The sequence below is a fragment of the Falco naumanni genome, chromosome 3 (genome assembly GCF_017639655.2).
Source record: "Falco naumanni isolate bFalNau1 chromosome 3, bFalNau1.pat, whole genome shotgun sequence".
NCBI classification, from domain to species: Eukaryota; Metazoa; Chordata; class Aves; order Falconiformes; family Falconidae; genus Falco; species Falco naumanni.
The window spans coordinates 3,780,322-3,804,848 of record NC_054056.1 but is presented as its reverse complement, the minus strand read 5'-3'; the positions used below and the strand labels follow the sequence as shown (position 1 = coordinate 3,804,848).

The following is a 24,527-nucleotide window of genomic DNA, read 5'->3' as shown; positions in this document are numbered from 1 at the left end:
GAATAGATCAGCCCTTTACACCTCTGCACATCCCTCCTCCCTCCCTTAAATGCCATCTTTAATAGAAATAAATTAGAATAAATGATCAGCCCTTGCCTCCTAAAGACAGGTGGCAGGGTAATATTAAAAGAAATGAATAAAAATTCATTTAATGAGCATTGTTAATTAAACCTGGAAATCAAAGAGGTCTGAGTTGTGGGAATTCAGAGGAAAAATGAAAATGAAGGGAGCTGTAGCTCGGGGCAGGAAGAGTGGAATTAAATTAAATGCAATGTGGGATTGTGTTTGTTAATGTCGATCACACATTGCGGTGCGTTACAGTCGGGGGTGACGGGGTTGTTCGCTCGCACACAAATTCCGCGCTGACACCAATGGAAACTCCTGCGCAGCAGCGGGCAGCCTACTCCCCGCGGGTGGCACGGTGAGACCGCGGGGACCCCGCGGGGCCACGGCCACCCCCAGTGCGGCCACGGGTGTCCAGGGGTGCGTGTGTGGGGTGTGCGAGCGTGCGGTTGCCCGTGCGGGTGTGCAGCCCCGGGGGGGGTGGGGGTGGGGTGTCGCTGAGGAGCCCTCCGTGCCGCTGGCAGGGCCGCCCCGTCCGTCCGCCTCGCCCCGCGCGGTGCCCGGTGCTACGGGCCCGCCTCGCCCTGCCCCGGAGGGAGGGCCCAAGCAGAGGGCGAGGGAGGGATGGAGAGGAGGCGGGAGGGATGGAGGAGGGAGGGATGGAGGGCGGGGAGGCAGGCACGCTGCCTGTCATTGCTCCTCGGTTTCCCCTGGTTCTGTCTCGCCCGGCGCCCGCCCTCCCGCCCGTCCCCTCGCGGGGGGAGCCAGGCCCGGAGCACCCCCAGACACTTCTCCCTCTCCCCCAGGCCCGGGCTGGGGCTCCCTGCTCCCCCTCGGGGAGGAGGGGGAAGCGCCACGGGGGGACCCCCGGGCTCTCCCTGCAGGACCGGCCCCGGGCCCCGCTCCGGCCGCCGTCGGGCGGAGGTTGCAGCTGCCGCCGGGGCCCCCGCTGCCCACTCCGGCTAATAAAGTCAAACCGTAGAGCATCGCCGCGGTCCCGCAGCCCGCCCGCACGCACGGGCCCTCCCGGCCCTCGGGGCTCGGTCCCCGGCACGGCCCGGGGCGCCCCTCGACAGGGCTCTCAGGCGGCGCGGCCCGGGGCGGGGGGACCCGCGGGTGGCACCGGCGGGGGGAGGGGTAGCGACACCTCACGACACAGGAGGGGGGGCCGCCCGACGGCGCGGGGAGCGGCACCGGCCGCGCTCCCGGAGGCGGCGGGCTCCCCTCGCCCCCCGCCCCAGCCACCTCCCGCCGCCGTCCTGCTGCGCCCGCCGGCCGCTGTCGGGAGCCGTCGGGAGCCGTCGGGGCCCCGCGGGAGCGGGCGGCGCGTCCCCGGCCCCGCGCTCTGACGCGCGCTCCCGGCGCGGCGGGCGCGCCCCCGCCGCTATAACTGGCGTGCATGGAGTCAGGGCCGGCGCAGAGGAGCGGGCGGGCGATGGGAGACGCCGCTCCGGCGGGATAGAGGGGCGGAGACGGGGGCACCCCCGGGGCCCGGCCCGCCCGGGGCTCGCCGCGGGCCCGCACAGATGCTAGTGCACAGCTACCCGGGCATGGTGAGTGCGGGCCGGGGGCGGGCGGGCGGGCCGGGCCGGGCCGGGGCCGGGGGGTCGGGGCCGGGGGTCCGCGCCCGCCTCACCGCCGCTGTCTCCGCCGCCGCAGGACCGCGCCGAGGGGCTGCCCGGGGCACCGGCCGGGGCCCGCCTGCCGCAGCTGCCCGCGCTCAACCAGGCGCCCTACGGCTCGGCGCCGCCGCTCTGCCACACGCCCGCCGCCGACTTCCAGCCGCCCTACTTCCCTCCGCCCTACCCGCAGCCGCCGCTGCCCTACCCGCAGGGCCAGGAGCCCGGCTACCCGCACCTGGCGGACCCCTACGCGGCGCTCAGCCCCCTGCACCAGCACCAGCAGCCCGCCTGGCCCCCGCAGCGCGGCCGGCAGGACGACGCGGGGCTGCTCTCGCCCACCCACCGCGCCTTGGGGCTCGACCCCCGCCGCGAGTACCCCGCCGTGCCCCGCCTGCTGCACGGCCTGCCCGACGGCGGGCACGGCCTCGCCGACGGCCCGCTGGGCCTCCACGGCCTCGGCCACCACGGCATCGAGGACATCCAGGTACCGGGGGACGGAGGGAGGCTGGGGAGGGTGTCCGGGGGAGACGGGAGCGGCACCCCGGGGGCCGATCCTACCGCCGCCTGTGCGCCCCGGGGCGGGAGTGAGGGGGTCCCTGCGGGCGCGACGGGACGGGCCCTGCGGTGTCCGTACCCCCGGGCAAGGAGGGCCGCCGGGCCGGGAGCCCCGTTACCGGGACTTATCCGTGCCCTAACGATTCCTCGTGACCTGGTGCAGCGGGTGGACCGGGTCCCGGCCGCGCTGTCCCCACGCCCTGAGCGGCCGGTGCCCGTCCGCACCGGGAACCGCCGGCTGACGGCTCTTGCTTCGGTGCTTTCAGGCCGTGGACGACGGCGGAATGAACCTGCTCGATCAGTCCGTGATCAAGAAAGGTAAGAGCGCGGCGGCACCGCGGGACGCGGCACCGGGCCGGGCTCCTCGCCCCTCTTCTGCCCTCGGGGCTCCCCCGCGTCGGGTTCCCCCCGCGCCAGCCGTCCCACGGGGTCGCTCCCCTCCCGTCGGGAAGGGCTCGCCGCTGTCCCCGGCCGGACTGAAACGAAAGCGGCGGGTCCCGGCGGGCCAGCGCGTCCGCCCGCCCCCGGCCCGCCGCTCCTTCCCGGGACCGGTCACCGAGGGGCCCGGGCGGGCGGCCCCGGCAATCGGGGAGCCCCGGGAACCCGCCCCGCCGGCGGCCGCGGACAGTTCGCGTCGGAAGTCTCCGGGGATGCCCCGGCGGGGCCCGGCGGCAGTTCCCGGTGCTCCCCGGTCCCGCCGCCCCGGGCCGGAGCCCTGCGCCCGACGGCAGGGGAGGCAGCCGGGGCCGCGCACCGCTCCGCACCGCCCCGGGCGGGGAAAGCGCTGGGCCACGGCGAAGCGGGCCCGTTCGGCGGGGCTCGTACCGGGGGGAAGGGGACGGTTAACGGGGGCGAGGCGGTGGCGCGGCTGTGGGAAGCGGCGCTTCCCGTCCCTGCGGCAGGGTAGCATCCCCTACGCGCCCCCCGCCTCGGCACCAACCCGGGCCGGCGGGGACACCCCGTCTGCGGCTCCAGAACCGGGGCTTTGCCCCGGGGACGGTCGGGGAGGCCCGGCGCTCCCTCCGGGGGCCGCCGCGGGGAAGAGGGGCTGCGGGCAGGGGTCCCGCACGGTGGCCGGTGGCCGGCGGCCGGTGCCCTCCGCCCGGTGCCCCCCATCGCCTCTCCTAATTTACTGCCGATTCTCCTCCACCTGCTGAACTGCCCCTCTGCTTCCAGACAAAGCCCCGTGCTTAAACCAGCTCAACTCCGTAAAATATTTTTCTAATAAAAACTTCACCGGGGCATCGCTGGGAGCAGAGGGGACGTGAGCGATTTATGCGGCTGCTCGGGGCCATAACTCGTATGAACTATTCAAGCGCTGCTCTTGGCTTCTCCCCGCCAGTTTTTACAAAAGAAAAAAATACGTGGCTGGAAAAGGCGTGTGGAACCACCGCTTCCCCGGTGCGGACTCCGGCAAACGAAACGGCGGCGGCCCGTGCGGGCTGGACGGGGGGGGGGGGGTAACGGGAGGGGGTAACGGGGGCAGGCCCGGTGCCCCCAGCCCAGCGGGGTGCGGGGTCGCTGGGTGAAAGGCCGAGCGCCCCGGGGGCCGAGGGGGGGCTGGCTCCGGCGAAACGCCGCCGAAACCGGGAGATTTTAGGTCGCCGGCTGCACCCGGAGCTCGCAGCGAGCTTCGGCCCCGCTCCCGGCCGGGGGCCGCTTCCCACTGCCTGGCCGCAGCCCCGGGAGCTGCCCAGCCCCGGCAACCCGGGACAAATATCCCGATCGTGCCGCTCTTCCCCCGCCGACATCGCCTATCGCGATCGTTACTCGCAGGAGGGAGCCGCGCCCGCGGTGCGTTCCGACCCCCTTTCCGTGGAAATTGTTATTCCAAGAGCGCAGCTTCATTACACGCGGCCTTTCAGTGAAGCATTAATGACCGTAATTATTTTAGCTTTAATTAGAACACATGAGAGGCGTTCCATTAAATATCCTTGCCTGAGAAATGGTTGCCACAAGCTGCGGGGTGTGCGCGCGCCGGCCGTGGGTGCCGAAATGCCAGTATTTGTCTGGAAGTTGGGTTGGAGTTGCCGTGGGTTCGGATTTTGGTTTGATTTTGGTTTGATTTCCCCCCTTTCCTTTTTTGCAAAACGCGCCATTCCTTCGAAATTTTCGTCTCCCATCGGGAGGATTTGTTGTTGTTTAGTGCCAGAGATCCTCTAGTCTCTTTTATTTATTTAAAAAAAAAAAAGAAGGAAAAAAACCCAGCTAAAAGTTGGGCTTGTGGCTGCAGTCGTCTGCAGCCCCTCTGCTCTTCCCACTCTTGCTCTTCCCGCTCCGGTTCTCTTGTTTTTTGTTTGTTTGGTTTTTTTTTAATTATTATTATTATTTAATTTTGGTGTTGGTTTGGTTTTGTTGGTGGGGTTTTTTTTTCCACCCTCCCTGCTGTGTTCGACATAAAGATGCAAACTACCTTTGGGAGAGCGCTCGGGGTTCGAGAGCGATGCGCTTGCCAGGGTGCCCCCATCTCTGCTCGGCACCCCAACCCCCCCCATTTACCGCAGCAGCTGAGAAATGGACAAACTCAAAGCATCTGTCGGGGGCAGGGGGGATACGGGCGGCCCCCCCGAGCAGCCCCCGGCCGGGCCGGTCGCCCCGGGGAGCGGTGCTCGGTGCCGTGCGGGTCCCGACCTACCGGGCGGTGTGTTGGAGCGGCAAGCGCCGCTGCCCTCCGCTCGAATGAATTACTTTGCAGTCTGCTTTATTTAAATTTTTCACATATATATATTTTTAATATATAATACAGGGTCGTTCTTACCCACAACGGGGGCGAGCGGTAAGCTCAGGGCGAATCCTCGGACCCCGAGGCCGGAATGAATTACACTCGAATAAAATAATAATAATAATAATAATAATAATAATAATAATAATAAAATAAACGGTTTGCAGGCAGGAGGTGTGCAGATGGACGGCAGGGGATTCTCCCCGTGGGGAGGAAGGGTCAACGGGAAAAAGCGCAGTTTTATCATAAATCGCGCCGAGATTCTCAAATACTGCACCGGGGAGGATTAATCCCGGAATTCCTGACGGGATGGCCGTCGGACAGAAACCTGATATAAATCTGTGCATGTGAAAACAGATAAATCTCTCCTTAATTAGTTACCGAGATACTGTTGTCCTGGTTCAACAAAATATTAATCACCTGCCCCAAATCCCTGAAGCCACCTTTTAACTCCGGTGCTCGGAGGCGCTTTTCATTCCAGCCGAGCGCGGGGACCCCACCGTCCAAACCAGCAGCAAACGGGCGGCCAGCAGGCCCCGGGGAGGGGCTCCGGGGCCGGGGGGATGTTCAGGAGATGGGGGGGGGGGGGGGGGGGGGGGGGGGCAGGAGCGGGGAGATGGAGGGGACTCCCGATGCCCCCAGCCGCCTGGTTGCTCTTTTCCCCGTTTCCTTCTTCAATAAACTTCAAGGCTCTCCGCAGTTAATATCGCGACAGGGGATTTTAGGGGGAGATCTGAGGGCTGATACGGGGTGGGTGGTGGGGTGTCCCGCGCCAGCAGCTCTCTCCCCCACACACCCCTTTTGCTGCAGGTAGCTTCGCATGTAGCAAGTGGAGGAGGAAGAAGGGGGCGGCCCGGGGGTCCCGCCGTGGCGAGGGGTGTCCGGGCTGAAACGAGGTGCTCCCGACTCGGTGCCCACCGGTGCTTTCGCGACTGGCCCCGGGTCATTGTTCCCGTGACCAGCCCTGAGGTGGTGGGGCTGGGGTCCCGGGGTGCTGGTGGGGGGAGGCAGCGCTGGGAAAGGGAGGACGAGCTTCCCCCCGTACTGGCGTGACAAAGGGGGGATATATTTAGTTTAGGAATTAAATGGATAAAATCTTGGACAGGACAGCAGAGCTTCTGTGAATAGCCTTTGTATGTGCGTGCGGTCGTTCTCCCTGTTTTTCACAAGTATTTTAGAAATGGGTTTCTGTATCTTTTTATTTAATTTTATTTGTTTCGGTCTTGTTGGGTTTTTCCCTTTTTTTTTTTTTTTCCCTCCTCCTTTTTTCTCCCAAGCACTTATATAAGACCAGGAATATATTTGACTTGAAAACGGTAAAATGAACCCTGAAAAAGTTTAGTCGGGGTCTCTGGCTGCTTTAGGCTACAGCAGCTACAGGCATTTTCTGCTCTGTTCACCTGCTGCCCTGGTGTTTGGATTCCTGGGACAGCTACTCATGGCTGGACGTGAATCCCACCAGAGAAATGCCTGGAGACTCCCAGCGAGCCCCAAGCTGGTCCTGCTCCTTCCCTCGGTGTGGCGAGGAGAGGGGGATTTTCTGTCGATGAACTCCAGTGTTTTTGCCACTGTGCTCAGTAGCAAAAAAAAATCCTGCAGCTTGGTCATAAAATAAGGAGGGGTTTTATTGCTTTGACATCCTTTCAGGATCAGCGGAAAGCTGCTGCTAGAGCCTTTTTATTACAAAGAAAAATACACATCTCCTTCCCCAGCACCCGGGGGCACGCTGGGCGCAGGAGCAGCCTGGGGTCCCGAGAGATGGGGCCCTGTAAGCAGCAGGAGCGGGGAGAGCCTCAGGGGCCTGCGCACCCTGCTCACGGGCAAGAATTTTGGCTGTGGCATTTTACAACCTGGAGTAGAGACAGAGCAGGGTGTAGCCCGCGTGGGTTCAGGCCGGCACTCAGGCATGCACGGCACACGGGCGCTGCATGGAGAGTGGGGATCGAGCTCCCCTGGCTTCACGTTGAGGCAGCAGGATTTGGCCGCTGCGCTCTCCCTCGTGTTTGTGACTTGTTTGAATTTCCATCCGAAGCTTTTCAGCTGCTCCGGAGTGGCAGGGCTAGCGTTTCTGCTGAGGAATGCGGACCTGTTTGGCTGGATGCTGGACAGATGGATGGAAAGCTGTGCCTCAGAGTGCTCCGAGCCCACATTTAGAAATATTGCAAGAAGTAGCTGTCACTACTAAAGAATGCAGCAGAGGAGGGAGATTAAGAAGGAGAGCCTCAGATCCACTTGCCACCGCACGCGAGCTCCAGGTTTGGAAGCAAAAACTCCCCGTGGGCTTCATGTGTGGGGCTGCCGGTGGGACTGGGGTGCCGGCGTGGCCGCAGCGGTGCCATTTCTCCTTTGTTTCGGTGCAGCGAGGAATTGAGCTGTAAGAAATGCCGCGTGAAGCCAGATGTGGCAGGGGAAAAAAAAAAAAAAAAGTCATCCTGAAAGAATAGTAGATTAGATAAACATCATTTCCTGTGACGAGCAAAGGTAATAAATGAGGTCATCCCGTAAAACACCTGGGGCTGTGAAGACACATCTTTTATAAGACTGTCCACGGACGTGGGCGGAGGTGCTTGGACTCCAGTCAGATGGTGCTGAGCTCGGCCGGCAGAGCCCTCCCGGCTCTCTGCAGCTTTATCTGTGGCGGTAGTGTGCCTGAGTGGGAAAAGGGGCTCACCTGGGACAAGCTGGGTCTTGACTGGAGGCTTTGCTGTCTTAGCGCTGCTCACAAAGGCTTCAAAGTTCAGACAAGCCCTCGCACACACCGCGAGATACAGCGTTCATCAGAACAGTCACACCGCCCGATCCGGGCACTTCTCCCTCGCGCACACAGGCGTGTGGGGCAGGAACACCTACTAATCAAACAGAGCAACTTAAAAGAAAGTTTTTACTCTGAACTGCATCCAGATCACCATTCCTCCATTAAAATTATATTTTTAATGCCCTATAATTGCACCGGGATAAAACCAGGTGTGTGTTCGTGTGAGATAACACACGCGGGTACCGGTGAAGGCGCTGGGCTTTGTCTCAACCTCCCCGCTGCCTCCCAGGCATGTGTTATCTCCAAGTTTCATGTACCTTGTCATGACTTACTGTTTAATTAGATGTTTTTAAATGAATTCTTTTTTCTTTGTTAGAAATAAAGACCAGCTCTTAAAGGGTAGGTTCAGAAAAGCCAGCTTGGGTTGCTATTTGGCATGTGGCTTGTGAGTCAAAACTACAGCCCTTCTCCTCCCGGAGATGGAGCCCAGGTGAGGTTTCTCCATGGGACGGCTCCGAGCGAGGGACCGTGGATGGGCTGGGCTGGCGTGGAGCACCTCTGCCTCCTTTTCTGGGGCTGCAGGATAGTTTTGCAGCTCGGTGGTTTGGCCGGTGCTCAGACCCTGCTGGCCGGGCAGGGCTGCAGCCGTCCCCACTCGTGGGCAAAGGGGTCACCAGGGGCCGGGCTGTCCCCAGCCACCCCTGGTGCTCCCTCTGTAATTTGAAGAGCTGTGTAAAGGCATGAAAGCTTCTGGGGAAGAGCACAGCACATGCTTCCATCCTTCTGAGCGGCGGATCGCTGCCATGCCACAGCCCCAGCTTCCACGGGGACGGCTGTCCGCCGGTGGGCTGGCAGCAGGGTCAGCAGGAACAGCCTCAGCTGGGTGACACGCACCCTGTGGTGCTTGTCTGCACATCAGCCCCACAAGGGAGGTCTTAATTCTGAGATCTTAATTCTGTAGATGTGCCAGACAGCCAGCGTGTGACTCACCAGGGTCCCACAGGCACCCACCCATGGCAGCACCAACACAGGCAAGACCCACGGGGACCGGTTCATATGCCTCCAGCCCAGGTCACACCGCGTCTGCAGCAGAGCAGAAGCAAATGTAGACCATTCCCCCCCGTTTAGTAATATTCCAAGATACGTGATCTCAGAAAAAAACCACGTTTGCAATCTGTCTTAATTATTTGAAGAGCCTGAACGAGGCTCTCTGAAGTCCTAGACTAGCACCCTAACCACTAAACCATCCCACCCTTTCCTGTGTGATCCGAGGGAATTACTCATTCTTGCTGTCCTTCCATTTGTTTGTTTATTTTAATTCTTAATGGAGGAACTAATTAGCAAATGTGGATATAATGCTTGAAGCTGCTACGCGCTCAGCTCTCCTCTCTGTGCCTTGTCCCATACCCAGCTCTGCTGTGTCCGGGTATCGCCTTTGGGTTGGGGAGAGGTTAAAGTGTTGTGACTTGGTGGAAAAGAGCAGAGAAGCACCAGGGAGTGAGGAGGAATTGCTAGAAATGAGACCAAGCTACCCATTGCTATTAAATGTCCCAGAATACAGCTTGTCAGCAGCTGAGGAGCCAGGGCAGCTGTCAGCAGGTTCACCTTTGCAGCAAAAAAAACCATCGCAGCTCCTGCAGCGCGTGCTTGGGATTCCAGCCGGGCCGAGCTCCCCACCCTCTATCTCAGGCATTTATCTGGCATCAGTCACCCCAGTGCCGAGGCGCCAGCAATCGAGGGAGCGGGTCAGGCCCTGTTCCCTCTGGACTGGTCAAACAGGTCGCAGGGAGCAAGCGGTGTCCCCAGTGAGGTGGCTGTGTGGGGCTGCCATGTCCCCAGGGCTCCCTGGGAGCCCCGAGGTGGCCCCGTGGGGCTGCAGTCCCGGGGCTGGCAGGGTGCGAGCAGAGCAACCCTGCGTACCCTTGGTGGGATGCTTCGACTACAAGATCCAAGTTAGTGAGAGATGAGGGCAGTCACCAAAGGAACGTCATCAGAGAGCCTGTAGATGCTGCAAAAGCTGCGCCGCAGTCCCCTGTGTGCAGATGTGCCCCGCACAGCTGGCCAGGCTCTCCTGACGCTCTCTCTGTGGCTGGTAGGGGTTGTTTTGCCCAGGGGAAGATGTGGACGTTGCTCCTTCACTGTGGTGGCTCCTGTGCCACCGCAGAGGTGTTCCCCGGTGTGTGCCCAGGCTGCAACATGTCTGCTTTGCCCGGCATCCCGCCAGTACGCAGGGGTTAGAAGCCCAGGGCATCTCCCGAGCAAGGAAAAGTATTGTCTGTGGGATAGTGGGCGAGCGGCACCTCTCCCCAGTGATCCCTGGGTGAGCTGGCGATGCCGGAGCAGCAGGTGAACCGACCCGCCGGCACTACTGCGGTCTGAGGCTCAGATCAAAACCCTCCCGCATGCTCTGAGGATTGGCAGCAAGTTCTATACGAGGAGAAGTGTTTTTCTATTATTATTATTAATGTCTAATCTTTGCTGAAGGGTCTTTTGCCCTTCAATGATCTAAATACATTTTAACAAATTGATAACAACATCACCGTGGCTTACATGGGATCCGCCACCGCTCACGGAAGACACTGCATCTTTGTTCTCCCTTTTTAGATTATGTAGATCCAAGCCGCACAAATTCAGCGCTTCTATAGGGAATACAGGGAAAACCTCTCAAGCATGTTACTGTAAAATGGATTATACTGTTTAAACACATAAAGATCCCATAGACTGGTTGCCAAAATGTAATGGGAGTTTGTGCTGCTAAATGAATAAACCTGTGATGGTTAATGCTACAGGGCAGAGCAGCGGCGGGTGTGCCAGGCTGGGTGACTTTGGAGGAGAAACTTTCCTTGGCATCAGCACGGAGCAGCACAGGTTTCCAGTTCCTCTGGCTTAAATCCTCGGGCTCTCCAGCCTCCCCTTCCAGTTCTTGCCTTCCCAACACCTGCGTGTTCTGTGCTGTGAAACACACGAATTCCAGACAAGCAGAGCTACGTAGGTCCACCCAAAGCAGCTTGTAATTGAGCTGAATTTTAAATAGTTGTTGTTTTCCTAACGTAAAGAGGAAAGGGATTAGCTTCAGATTTGGAAAAAAAAATAATTCTGAAGCAGGGGGAGTGAAATAATCTGAATTACCCCATTAAACTGACTTTTCAAATGAAGTCGCAGAGGTGGGAGTGAAGCGCAGCGGTAGGAGGGGATGGGGATGCTGCTGCACCACAGCGGCTCTTTCCACAAAAAGCAAAACCCATGTGCAATAAATACCTGCAAATCCACTTCAACATTCAGAAGCAGAAACCAAACCCTTTCTCATTCATTTCCGGCAAAGGTTCAAGCATTTGGGTTTCACTCGTTAGGAGGACATTTTAATCACTGATATTTTTCTGCTTTCCTGTGGGGTATTCTTGAGGTTACTGTTCAGGCTTCGACATCAGAGGCTCCCCAGACAGCACAGCCCAGTCCATAAAATGAAGCACAGCAGGGAAATGTGTGGAAAGGCACAACAAATTGTTTGTGAGCGGTTTCCAAAAAATTTCACAAGCTATTCTGACCAAGCAGCACATCTGAGGCCGAGTCATTCCCAAACAGTAAAGCAGGGAAATGCATGAGCTGACACGAGCAGACCACTTGCTAATCCCCTTCCCAGTCCTGAGGGAGCACAGGGTGCTTTTGTGGCAGGTCTGAGTGAATTTTGTGATTATATTGATTGGCCATTCCTGCCAAGACACAAGGTATTAAGCCAGTACTGTCTCTCACCGAGCCATCGTGTCTGCTGGTCTGGGGTGGCTGAACCTTCCTGCCCCATCGATCTGTCCCCAAGCCCCCCAGGAGACACCTGCGGTGACACATGGTGGCAGATACTTTGCTGGGTAAAACAGAGGCACAGAAAGAAAAATGCAATTAATATCACATGGCACCTTAACATTTAGTTTGTAACCTAATGTATTGATTTGCATGGGAAACAAAATGTTAAATACAGGAGCTTTGCATAGGCATGGGACCTCTCCTGATTAGCTTTCTCATGGGAATAATTTGAGGCTGTGGAGTTGTATCCCTGCTCCCTCTCTTCTCGCGAGGGTCCAAGATCCATTTCCCTATCAGGACTCGGCAATCTGGAAAGCCCAGAGATAAAAACAAGATTCTTTCCATCCTTCCATTTGAAAAGGCCTCCAAGCCGATTACAGCGTTTCCTAGAGAGGCTCTTTGACATGGGGACTCGGTTCAGGTTGTGCATTCAAGATAAAGAAAATACCTGTATAATCCCCTCTGGGAAGAAAGGATAATTACAGGCTGCAGGTTTGAAATATAGCTGATGGCACTGACCTCCTTCCCCGGACCATCAATAAATACCTCTCTGCTGAAGCACCAGGAAATCGAAGCAGCTGAACTCCACAGCACCTCCTCGGTGGAAAAGGGCTTTTCAAGGGGTGGTAGGAGCAGCTGCCTCTGGCTTACACCCACACGCAGCTACGTCTGCCTGTATATATCTCCATCTTATAATTTACATCAGAGACATTCAAACGAAGGTTAGATTAGTTCACTGAAGGCCCCTCCTGAAAACAGTAATCCCTCGCCTTGCTGGAGCACCTTTCACCAGGGGCTACGCACAAGCACCCACCGGCCAGCACCCCCCACCGCTGCCTGCCCGGAGAGGGGCAGAGCTGCAGGGACACCCAGGGAACACAACCCGGGGGGCTCGGGGGCATCATCACTGGGCTTGCAATATCGTGGAAGCAAAACCTCAGCAAGGAGTGACCGAAAGAGGTTTGCCCAGGTGTCCCCTTGCAGGGCAGCACAGCTCAGGTCTCCCACAGCTTTACTGGGGGGCTGCCCTGAGCCCGCCGCAATGCCCGCCGCAGCCAAGCTGAGCGGTGCATGGCCATGCGTGGGGACCGGGGGGGCTGAGATGCTTTTGGGGTGGCTGGAGACAGTGCTGTACCTGAAGATGAGAGATTGCTTTGTCCCAGGTAGTCTCCTAAAAGGATTAACCGATACGTCTTTAAAATGCAATCTAAACTAGCACACTCCCACTTTTGAAAGAGATGTTGCAACAAAAGCTCCAATATCCAGGGACTCTACGTGGCTGAGGAGGAGGATTTACCTGTAATGTATCTAAGGAGAGAAGAAAACAGACTTGTAAGACGGGCAGAGATTTGCATGTTCCCTCTGGACTTGTTTTTTCCCCCCTTGCAGCACCCCAAGCTCCAGCTGGAAATGAAACTGAGCAAATAACACCATGATAAGCAATTCCATTTCCAAGTACCACAAATTTTCCTGCTTACAAATCATTTTGCGAGCAGGTAGCACATTTCTCATATGGAAATGAGTCAGTACTTTGTCTTTTTGTAGGTAAAGTCTCTTTTTCCCTTAAAACCAAAAGCTGATGGTGTGCAGTCAGCCCCCAAAGCACGGTGATCCCACAGCTCCTGGCAGCACCCACGCACAGAGCCTGAGCCCAGGCTGCAGATACATTTTGCACTGAATATTTACATGTAAAAGCATCTGTTTTCAGGAATGATTGTGGTAGTTTCAGACAGAAATGTTTGTGAATGCAGACGGGGAAGGGAGAGGCAGCGCAGGAGCTCAGGGACGGAGCATCATCACCCCAGACCATGAGGCAGCAGAGGCATGGGGCTGTGGGTCAGTCTGGGCTGGAACTCAGGGGAAAAGCTGGAGATTCTCCGATACTTTCTAGGTTCCTAGGCAAAGGCCTTTGAAGAACAGGTTTCTTTTCCTCCATATTCTTTGTACCTGGAACCTAAAAGCGGAGGGACCCGCCTCTGCAAACCAGAACAAAAGCGTCAGAAGCTTTATGCTTTACCTTGGGGCAGCTCAAAGGCACCAGGCTCCTTACTCCATCCACTAGACTCACAACTGAGCCATCATCAGTTCAGTGGTGGTTGTTTCTTCTCATTCACGCTTGTGCCCAGTATCTCCTGAAAAGCCCTCCCAGAGACCAGGCTGTGGCATCCCATCGCTCCTGCAGCATCGCCGGAGGTATCGGGATCTCATGTTGACAGGGGTTGCCTGGCCATGCCTGTCTGCACCTGCAGGGACCATCATCATGTCCTGTGCTTGGGCACTGGACTGACTCCTGGCTACATTTACCACCCAGGGACTTCTCACCTGGAGAAATCCTTCATCCAGGGAGCACTTGGCAAGTTTTAACTGGGTATCACAGCATCCCTCCCAGGTGGATGATATTATCTCCGTTTTGTTGCTGGAGACAGTCAAGCCCAGACCGAGGGGGTGACCTGCCCAGTGTCATAAAACAATTCCCTGGCAGAGCAGGGAGCCGGCTGCAGCCTCCCCCGGCTGCGAGGACACAGCCACACGCAGGGTGCTCTCCAGCTCAGGGAAATCAAGGGACGAAGCCTTTGGTGTTCTTTGAAACCAGGATGTGTTTTGAAATTGCTTGCTCTCTCTGAATCAGGGGTTTTCACGCCACAGCAAAAGAGTGGTGCGAGTTTCATCACCTGACAGTTACACCCAGGGTATGTTTAAAAGACAAACTAGACCTGACTCAGCATGAAAAAGGCATCTCTGGTGGGAGATCACAAGCCTCGTGGGTTCAAAGGGAAGCCAAAGCCGCGTGTAACTGCTGCGGAGCACCGACTCACACGGGAGTTTGTGTCACGCTGCTGCTGCTTGATGCACACATGAAACATAATGTACTGGAAGCGGTACCTGCCTCGCAACGTTCAAGGCAGCAGCGAGATGCCGAGCCCCATGGAAATGCTTCCCGTGATGTTGTGCCATGAGGATCGTTTCCCTTCCCGCGTTCAGCGAGGCACCGTACACCGATTATCGATACGCTGCCATTCTCCGCTTCAAACTACAAGAGCATCACGAGACAAGACGACTCTGTGGCAAACAACTATTTCACAGCACTGAAAAGAAAGTCTGGAGTTACAAAACTGGAGGCCATCCTTAATCAGTTTTCTATACCGCGCTTCCTAACACTTGGGCGATAGTTAAAACCCAGGTTGCTTGGAAAAGCATTCCCACAGACCAGGAGCGTGTGCATTCAGGTCATGCCCACAGACCTGATCTTTGGTAAATCATTTAACTTGTTCTGTGCCTCAATTTTCCCCAGCTGCAATAACGAGCCAGCTCACACAGGCACTGGGAGCGAGTTAATGACTTAAGTGGCTGGTCCTGTAACCAGCACCGGGCTGGGGATTAGCAACCTGTGAAGCTCTTTGAGGTCTGTCCACATAATCTTATTTCAACATCAGTTTTCCCTTTCAAATCAGATCCCTCTGACCCGTGTGCCACGCAGCCCCGCAGTGCCTGCCTGCGCCCAGCCCAGCTGCAGCATCCCCACAAGCGGAGGCTCGCCAGGTCCAGATGCTTCACTGGGGCTTTAGTTTGTGAAATCTGCAGCCGAGCTCACCTCTAGGCAAGGAGCCGAGTATCAGCAACAGCAATCAAAGCCTTTTGGATTTCTGAATTAGAAGTAGCAGGATTACTGTGAACTAAGCAACCCTCCCATGGGGAAAAAAACTCTCGGGAGGACCTGGTAACTAAAGAGCAAAAAAACTTTAGGGAGACAAAGTGAAGCAACCAAGCCCCAGCGACCGAGGGGGTTCAGGGAGCAGACTGAGATGTCTTTTTTTGACCCTTCCCCCATGCAGACACATCTCCATTCTCTCTAGTGTCTCACCCCACCAGCACCGTGCCCAGGGCTTCAGTCTCTCCCCTGCTGTCCCCAGCTCCCCAGGCAACACTAACCCACGTGGCAGCTCATTATCTCAAAAGCCCCCCTGCCAGTCTTTCTGGCTTGAACACATCTCCCAGTAGCACAACACGGATGCTCACCCTCTCGCTCCACCAGATTTGGCTGCGTCTTTGCTACAAGGCTCCTGCTCAGAGGCCACCAGCACCGGTGGGTCTGGCTGCAGCTCCTGGCTTTTGGGAACAGATTTCCCCCAGCACTGCCCCAGGCTCCCCAGCTCACCCTCTGTTCACCCATCCATCCCGCAGCTCACAGAGCTCACGTGCAAATTAGGAAATGAATTTGGAAATAATAATAATAGCAGACAGCAAAGATAGACATAAGAAAAAAAGACCACAAACTCCCCAGGAGTTTTGTAAACTGTTGCTAGAAGACTGGTGGCCTCTTGTTCCTCTTTCTTTGTTGAATCAACCCCAACACAGCCTTGCAGAGGAAGAGGCAGCCTGTGCCCTGCCTTTTACAGCTTCCTGGGGTGGGGTGGCCCAGCTGAGCCCTGTCCCACTCATCAGGCCTGGAGGGAGGGGGCTGGGCACCGGGGCACCAGCATCTAACCCTTCCCTCGTCAGCCTGCATGATGCGTCGGTCCTTCCCCGTGTGAATGAGCATCTCTGGGGTGTGTTTCTGCCGCAAGCCCCATCCTCCGCGGTCAGGAGCAGGAGCTGAGCCTGCCCACGCCGATGCCGTGGGGATGAGCAGGGTGAGACCAGCTCACTGAGAGCAAGGTGTCATCCTGCCCCCGTGCCAAACCTGAACCCAGGGCACCTCAGAAGGGACAAGCAGTGCAGTGACACCCACGTGACGGTTCTATTCCCAGCTGCAAAGTGCCGCGTGGGGCTGGGGTCTGTGCCTTGCCCAGCTGCTCCTCCGCTCGGGCACAGCGGCACCGAGTGCCTCCCACTCGCGTCCTCGGAAACCTCCTGGTGAAAACCCCGTTTTTGCCCCGTGGCTGGGCTGAACCCTGGACACGAGGCTGTGCGAAGCAGCACGTCGTGCTTCCCAGCGGGGCCAAGCGCCTGCATGCACCCCTGGTGGTCTGGAAGGGTGCCGTGGCTCCCGCCCGCGGCGGCAGCGGGTGCAGGGGGTCGGCGTGCTGGCGCGCCGGGGCGCTGGGCTGTCGGCTGCGTGCTGTGCCGACCCGCGGTGGTCTCATCCTTCCTTCTTGTCTGCAGGCTGGCTCAGGTGCTCCGATCACCTGCTGCTTGCGGGAACGGGAAAGCAGCAACTGAAGATCGAGGGGGACTTTTGGTTTACTCAGATGACAAGAGACAATTTTGGTTCCCCAAAAGCCAAGGAAACAAAGCTGTCAGGCTTTAATGGTAGCTTGTCTCCCTCCTGCAGCATGTTTATGGGCAAACAAGCTGCAGATCAGACCAGGCAAACAGCAGCAGGTGAGGCCAAATAACAATCATTAATAATTAATGGCGAATGTGGCTATGTTTATTCTTGTATTGAGGCAACGTTGTCTAATGGATGAAGCACTGTTACAGGACTCAAGAGACCAGCTCAGTTTCCAGCGCTGCCGCTAACCTCTGCGTGATGCTGGGCCAGCCGCCCGTTCCCTCCCTCCCTTGGCACCCCCTGCGCCCCGCCGCTGAGGGTGCCAGCTCTCTGTGCCACGGGCGGCCCTGTCCCACGCCGGCACATGCCAAATGTGCCAGGGCTCTGGCCTCGGCTGAGGCCTCGAGGCAGAAGAGCAATGCCAATGTTCACCTTCTGTTCCGGGCGCCCGGTGCCGCTGCCTGCACGGTTTGCTTGTGGCACAGAGCAGGGCTGACCTGACCGCCCCGGCATTAACCTTGGCAGCGGAAGGCTCTGGGTTACAGCCTCCAAGGGGATTTGTTTCTGACAGTAGCATCATGCCAGTGTGTGTTTCAAAAGTGTTGTGGTGTCTCCATGCTGTGCATCAGCATCCATCCGTGCCTTCCCAGCCCCGCACGCTGCCGGCGCGTGTGGGCGACTTGCATTGGACAGACCTCCAGCCCGGTTTTCCATAGGCTCCGGTGTTTGCCTCTTCCCCAGACGCCGTGTGTCACGGGCATGTGTGGCGAGGCACGGTTCCCCTCTCTCCTGCATGGCTGCCCAGTCCCTCGTGTGTAAGCAGGTCCCAAGCCACGCATGCGGCTTGAATGCACGCCACCGCATGATCTCAGGCATGCACAAATATGCAAGTAAATAAATTATGCAGAGCTCTTGGTGGACAGACAAAGTATATGGTACTACAAGCAACACCTGCTCTCCAGGGGTGTCTGGTTTGGGGTGGCCCTTGCTGCAGCAGAACCCACATCCGCCGGGTGCCGGGACCCGAGGTGACACACGCCTTGGCAGCAATGCATGGATGTTTGTAAAACATGCTCTGACTTTTTATTTTAAGGGTGTCCCCTAGAGACAAATATAACCTGTTCTGGGACTGTTGAAGAAAGCTTTGAAGTTGCTGCTTCCTGGAAATAGCTCTGGTTTCCTACGTCTCACGGTGATGTTCCCCTATTTGTTCTTCCCTGAACATCCCTCAACCAGGCTCCAGTCCTGGCAAATGCCGGCACCGCAGCTGCTGACTCCAGCAGGGCACCAGTGCATCCTGCCCTTCAGTCCCCTGACTTTGTACAAGTTTCACGCTGAGAGGAAACTTCACGTACCTTAGCTCTTTTCCATTCATCTTTTAGTCTTAAAACATTACCCATTTTTATGTAACATGTGCTACTTTTTTATTGCCACGCTAACAAGTTGTTGAGCTGTATTTACAATATGCTGATTGTAAGCGCCCCCTAATAGGTTCAGTCTATGTACCCTCCCCAATTAATTTTCGGGTTTTCTGTTTCACTTTGGGCATGTGTATTTCCTTTATAAAACCTGCATCTCGCCCTGGTATTCGTTGCTGTGTTACTCGCAGGAACCATCTGAATGTGCATTGTGGAACAGTCATTACCAAGGAACCACAAGGAGTGCCAGCGCCGGCATGATCTGGAGCGATGGCATTTGCAGTCCTCTTTGGATTCTTTCAAAACCTGCTTTTTTTCCAGAGTTAAATTGGTTATTAATTTCAGAACATAAAAGCCAAAGAGATTTGGCACAAGTTTCAGCCACGGTTTTAACCTATAAACCTTTATTGCGTCTAAGAATGTTTCTTACTGGAATGACGTATGGGAAAACCGTGCCCACCGTGCCGGGTGCGATGCCACAGGCCCGATGCGGTGCTGCAGTCTGACCTCTTGTGTTAACTGACTTTTACCCATTAAGTAAAAGGAAGTTTGTGCTGGATTAATTTGGCTTGATCTTCTCAAGCTTCCTTTAAGCCCGGGATGAGGAAAGTTTAGGGCTGTGGCTTGTTGTGGGGCTAATCCCAAAGCTGAAGTCAAAGCAGCTCTTTCCCTGGTTCCTGCGGGCACACAGGGGCAAACGCAGCTCCCGGCCACCCCAGCATCTCCCGGGTTTTACGCAGGGTGTGAAGGATGCAGCTCAGCCCCGTTGAGCCTGTCCGGTGGGATGCAGAGCTGGGCTGCAGCCGTGATCCCGTCCCAAAGCCGGGAGAGGAACGGCACCCAGGGCAGCATGATGAGCCAGCGCTTCGCCCCGCCACCCCACCGCCACAGGGTGCCCAGAGGAGCCGGGCAGGGGAAGCTGGTCACAGGTCCAGACAGTGATGCTGCGGCCAGTCCTCAGCCTTCCAGACCAGCCCAAACCCTTGGGTTTAATTACAGCAGAGCTGGGAGGCGTGGGAAAGCAGGCAGAGCAGAGGCCAGGTTTCTTCCATTGTTTTTTTCTTTCTTTAGTTTCATCACCCCACCTCTCTTCTTTTATTGAGGAAAATAAGGAACTAACTGAGATATCCCAGCCAGCCATGCTGACGTCTGCGGATGGCGGACGGGTGCTGGGGGCTAGAAAGCTGCCAGGAGAGTCACCCAGCAGCTTCCTTGGCTCGGGAGTCTCTCAGCCACGATCTCCTCTTCTTTCTTCCTTCCTTGTCTCCCAGTGCCCATCCCCTCGAAGGCCAATGGCACCACCATTTCCACCCTGTCCATGAACAAAGATGGCCTGATCGGAGGGGTGACAAATCCCAACGAGGTCTTCTGCTCCGTGCCTGGCCGTCTCTCTCTTCTCAGCTCCACCTCCAAGTACAAGGTGACCGTCGGGGAGGTGCAGAGAAGGCTCTCGCCCCCCGAGTGTCTCAACGCCTCTCTCCTCGGCGGAGTCCTCCGCAGGTAAGCTGCTCCTGAGAGCCCTGGGACAGCACAGGGCTGGACATGGGAGGTGATGCTGAAGCAAGCTTTGCGTTCAGCACCACCTCTTACACCTCAGGATAACAGACGGGAGAAATTCGGGTGGGTGGTGTATTGGGGAGTAGCATTTTTGTTGCTTTTTCTTCTTGCCTTGCAAACCTAAAAGCTTAAACTGAGATTTGTTATAGTTCTTTTAACATTAATTACATCGTCATGTTTTCCTCCCTCATTTTCTCTTTTCAGAGCAAAATCAAAAAACGGAGGTCGGTGCTTAAGGGAAAGGTTAGAGAAAATCGGACTAAATCTACCTGCAGGAAGGCGCAAAGCTGCCAACGTCACCCTGCTGACATCCCTCGTGGAAGGTAAGAGTCGCTTTCCACTCCCACGGAGGCTGGGAGTGCCGAAACTTCAATCCCTTTCATTTGCAGCTTTCCACAAACAAGAACGCTTAAACCAAAGTATGCAGCAGCCACCACCGAGTGAGACTGGAAATATCCCTAAGTCTCCGTGCTGATCCAAGCACGTCTGTCTGCTGAAACTCAGACATTTCTGTCGGACCAGTCATAGACCATGGGGAAAAGGCATCCGCAGCCTGAACGGGGCTGCGAGCTTCCTTGCGGCTATAGCTCAGGGTACCGTTGGTTCCTGCGAACTAGCGCTAATAACGCTTAGGTTCACAGAAACCAAACAGAAAAAAGCTTGAACAAAGCTGCCAAGGATTTAGCAGCTGTTCCGTACCACCGTGCACCCAGGGCGCGACTCAGGTGCTGCCCACCGTGCCGCCCTCGGCCAGCATCGCCCTGTTCTGTCCAGGCTCCATCACCATGCTCAGGTCCGTCTCTTGTCCCCCGTGAGAAGGAGGTGCCCCGTGTCGGAGTCCTGCCCGCCTCCCCTGGGACGGCAGGGGACAAGTGAAACCTGGAGGAGATGCCGCACAGCTCTGAGGTCTTGCAGGTGGAGGTGAAGTTTGCAGTAGCTGTCCTCGGAGCGTGGCATTAGGGGCTAAGCTACGGAAACCGCGCGGCAGGCAGCGCGCAACCTGCCTCGATGCGTGAGGTGCCCCTGCTTAAAGCCGCGTGTTTATTTGCTCCCCTCCTACTTCTCGCGCTATGGAAAGGATGATGTCCCCACCGCTTCTTGGGAGAAAAAGGCACGGGACGCAAACAAATGCAATGACAGCTCTGACTCCCTCCGAGCTTTGGAATCCATTGTGTTTGTACCCAGCGTGTTGGAGGCAGCTGCCTGCAGTTTCTGAATAGAAAATCATCTCCATTGTTGCCAGCAAATTAAATGACCCGCTTCATTAGGCGGAGGTTGTTACTGAGGGCAGTTGGTTCGTGCTGAATGAAAGGCTGATTTCCATTAAAAGAAAAGAAAGAAAAGAATGAAAGAAAGAAAGGAAGGAAGAAACGTACATTTTGATTTCAGGTGGCTGCTGATGTTTTGGTTACTGCTTACCAGCTCATAGTAAATAACAGAGCGGTGCCGTGTGTGCTTGATGGATGTAATTTCCTCTTGCACGTAAGTGTTATGGTACTGGGAGATGCTTCACCCAGAGGAAGGTGCCATTGCATTGTCACTGCTCAGCACGCAGAAACTGGCTTGTGCCCCTATGCCCCAGGCACCCTCTTTCTTGGACATTTGCTGTCTTGGTTTAATTTGTTTTCTCCCCTCTGCCTCCCCAGCATCCTTTCACTTAAGAAAACCCAACAAACACTGGGTGTTTATTTGAGTGCTAATGATATACTTTTTCTTACGCTGATCCCCTGCCATTCCTATAGATGGAGGAGAACGGGGAGCCCAGGAAGCACCACGGGGGCTGCAGGTAGAAACGCAGCTTCCTTCGGGAGCCCTCGCCACGTACACCAGGCACTTGCCCTCCCTTGGGCACCTGCTCTGTGAGAGCAGCTCCTGCAGGGACCCAGGAGAGCAGCAGGGCTATATTTCAACTTCAGGAACATCCTTAAGCTCTCAGAAAGAAGCGTGCATCAGACAGGCTCCTGCGGCCCCTCTGCCTGCGGTGGCCCGTGCCCCACGAGCGCTCTCCTCCCCTGGGCTCTGCCTTGGCGTGGCTGTGACACCGCTTTCAAAAGCTCGACTGCCTTGTCCCTTCCGTCTGCGACCTCCCCCAGCCAGCACCGAAATCGCCTTTGAGACAATCAGCCGTGTAGCCTCTCGCACACTCACGGAGGAAATAAATCCTGGCTCCAGCCTGGGCTCTCGCCATGAGGTCCCGAAGCCCTTTTTTAGTGTCACAATGACCATTTTTCAGCAGCTATTACTTTCTGAGTGTTTTTTAACCTATAGACAACGGCAGTTCTGATTCTCTAGGTTTACCTTACTTGCTCCTTTGGAGGAGGAAATGAAGTGGAGACGGAGTTGAAGAAGGAAATGTAGAGATGTTATAAGGGAAGCACGGCCACTCCCCATAATGTGGCTTCACAGACTGAGCTCCGGGAGCTGGGGAGACCGTGGTGGGATCTAGGTTAATGCTATTAGGATGGATGGCTTAATACGTATGAGCAGCAGGGGGGCAAGTCAAATTAGCTCTGCCTGCCCGACCGGGATTTTGGGTGTTGGGCATGATCAATTGCCATCAGCTCTGATTATTTCCACGGGGACGCCTGGAGATGGATCAATTCCATCAATGGGTGGGCATTTCCACGGGGTGATGGATACGCTGCCTGCGCGTCCAGCCCGAGGGCCCTTGCTCGCTGCGGGAGGATGTAAACCTCTTCCTTCTGCCCGTTTCTCACATCCCCGTTTTGTCTAGCAGTCAGGGACTAAGGTCGCTTTTTCACCCTCCAGCCCCTGTTTAAATCTCAGCTCAATTTGGAGAGGCCAAGCAGGAAATTTTGGAATAAATAGGGAAAGAAAGATGCAGCAAGGGAAGCACCCGAGTGAGAAACATCTCTGACGTTCTGCCCTTTGGAGCAGCAGCCCAGAGTCACACCTCATCCTGCTCTAACACCAGAACCATCTTGGTGCTTTTTTAAAAGCTGGCAAAAGAAGGAACCAGCTTCAGTTTAGAGTTGACAGTGGTTCACTTGAACCTACGCAGACTAATTGCCTGACAGATGAGTATAAGAAACTCGTAGTGGTGTCTCTGCACCGAGTGGAGAGAGCTCTTGGGTGGCAATTGAGAAAGTGCTCCAGTCCCAGCAGAAATCAGCCCCACCAGTGAAATGGCTGAAGTTGCTACAGAAAGCGCTCCCCCTTTCACGCAGGTGTTGACACAGCTTGTTACTCTGTCCTGCTCACAGGTGAAGCCGTTCACCTGGCTCGGGATTTTGGGTACGTGTGTGAAACGGAGTTCCCAGCCAAGGCGGCGGCAGAGTACCTGTGCCGACAGCACTCCGACCCCACGGAGCTCCACACCAGGAAAAACATGCTGCTGGCTACCAAGTGAGTACAGGTGGCAATGAGCCACTGGTGCGTTAAGATATCCACAGCCCAGAAGGGCAGCATTAGCCCCAAAAGCATACTCTTCTGCGGGGAAGAGATGGTCTCCCATGCTGCACACAGATCTGAAAGATACGCAGCAAGGTGAATAATCTACGTGGCTGGAAGGGCTTGCTCCTGCCTGGGAGAGGTTAACCTAAGCCCAGGGAGCACATCGACATTGCCACAACGTGCCCCTTGGAAGCAGCAGCAGCAGTTGCACCAGCTCTGACCCTGCACCCAGGGGCTTTCCCCGGGCTGGAGCCCAAAACTCCCGGCAGGGAGGCAGCCGCTCGGGCAGGGAGCAGGGCAAGGACCCCCAGACACACCTACACCCCTGCAGCTTCCCAACAGCCTTTCTAGTAACACAAACCTCTCTCTTTCAGGCAAATTTGCAAAGAGTTTGCAGACTTGATAGCCCAGGATCGCTCACCGCTGGGGAACAGCCGCCCCTCCCTCATCTTAGAGCCCGGTGTCCAGAGCTGTTTGACTCATTTCAGCTTGATAACCCACGGCTTTGGGGGCCCAGCCATCTGCGCAGCGCTCACGGCCTTCCAGAACTACCTGGTGGAGTCCCTTAAGGGGCTGGATAAAATGTTCATGAACAGCACAGGGAACGGCCACGCAGCCGGGGACTCCAAAGCGTCAGAAAAAGAAGTGAAGCATCGGAAATAACGTGCTGTCTCCCTCCCTCTTCCTGGTGGGAGCTTTTCCCGGTCACTATAGATAGCACTGGGAGGGGGGAAAGATGATCCAGTGCACTGTTTTCTGAACTGCTACATTTGAACTTGGGATGAAACTCATAAAGCAAACAAAGAAAAGACAAAAAAAAAAAAATTAAAGAATTTAAGAAGAAAGCAACTCTAACGGACGTAGTGAGATTGAGAAAAAAAGCCAGGTTGATGGCTCTTGGGTTTTGCCTTTTTTTTTTTTTTTTTTTTTTTTGATTGTGGATGCAGGAAGCCAAGTCATGTGCAATTTTATTTTGATTCGTTTTTTAAAAACCCATAGTGAAATCCTGACATGCTCCGGGAATTTGTTGCAACTGAAAAACCAAGAAGAAAGAGCAAAAGCCTCATCAATGCAAGAACCAGAGGCATGAGCAGCAGAGGGCAGGGAGTTGGATCAGTGGCTGTACCTGGATTTATCAGCTGGTTTTGACAGGCAAACACACAGGAAACCTTCCCATTTCCCCAACTACAGCCCAGTCCTAAAGCCAGGCCACGAAAAAAAATTGCCAGCAGAACTGCTTGGGATTTAAAGCGGTTTCAGACTTCGTTTACAGTTTTCAAAGTGAGACTCGAGGCGGATTTTCCCCCAGGCTGAGGAGCCCTGAGCCGTGCCATGCGGGGAGGAACAAACCGCACACCCGATGGTTCCCAGGGCAGGAACCAGACGAGGAGAGCCTTCCCGACTGCTGCGG

General features: G+C 56.2%; 1 protein-coding gene across 2 annotated transcripts; it reads left to right on the top strand.

Moving 5' to 3' along the window:
* Positions 1 to 1,476: 1,476 nt before the first annotated feature.
* On the top strand, positions 1,477 to 24,328 carry TFAP2E (transcription factor AP-2 epsilon). 2 transcript variants are annotated; one of them, XM_040586891.1, is made up of 8 exons: positions 1,477 to 1,616; positions 1,723 to 2,169; positions 2,507 to 2,558; positions 16,619 to 16,837; positions 19,417 to 19,645; positions 19,907 to 20,025; positions 22,927 to 23,068; positions 23,491 to 24,328. In XM_040586891.1, exons 1-8 carry the CDS (start codon positions 1,590 to 1,592, stop codon positions 23,777 to 23,779), a joined length of 1,524 nt encoding a protein of 507 aa, XP_040442825.1. In that variant the 5' UTR covers positions 1,477 to 1,589; the 3' UTR covers positions 23,780 to 24,328. The 2 variants fall into 2 exon arrangements, with proteins under 2 accessions (XP_040442825.1, XP_040442826.1); XM_040586892.1 differs by lacking the exon at positions 16,619 to 16,837.
* The last annotated feature ends 199 nt before the right edge of the window (positions 24,329 to 24,527 follow it).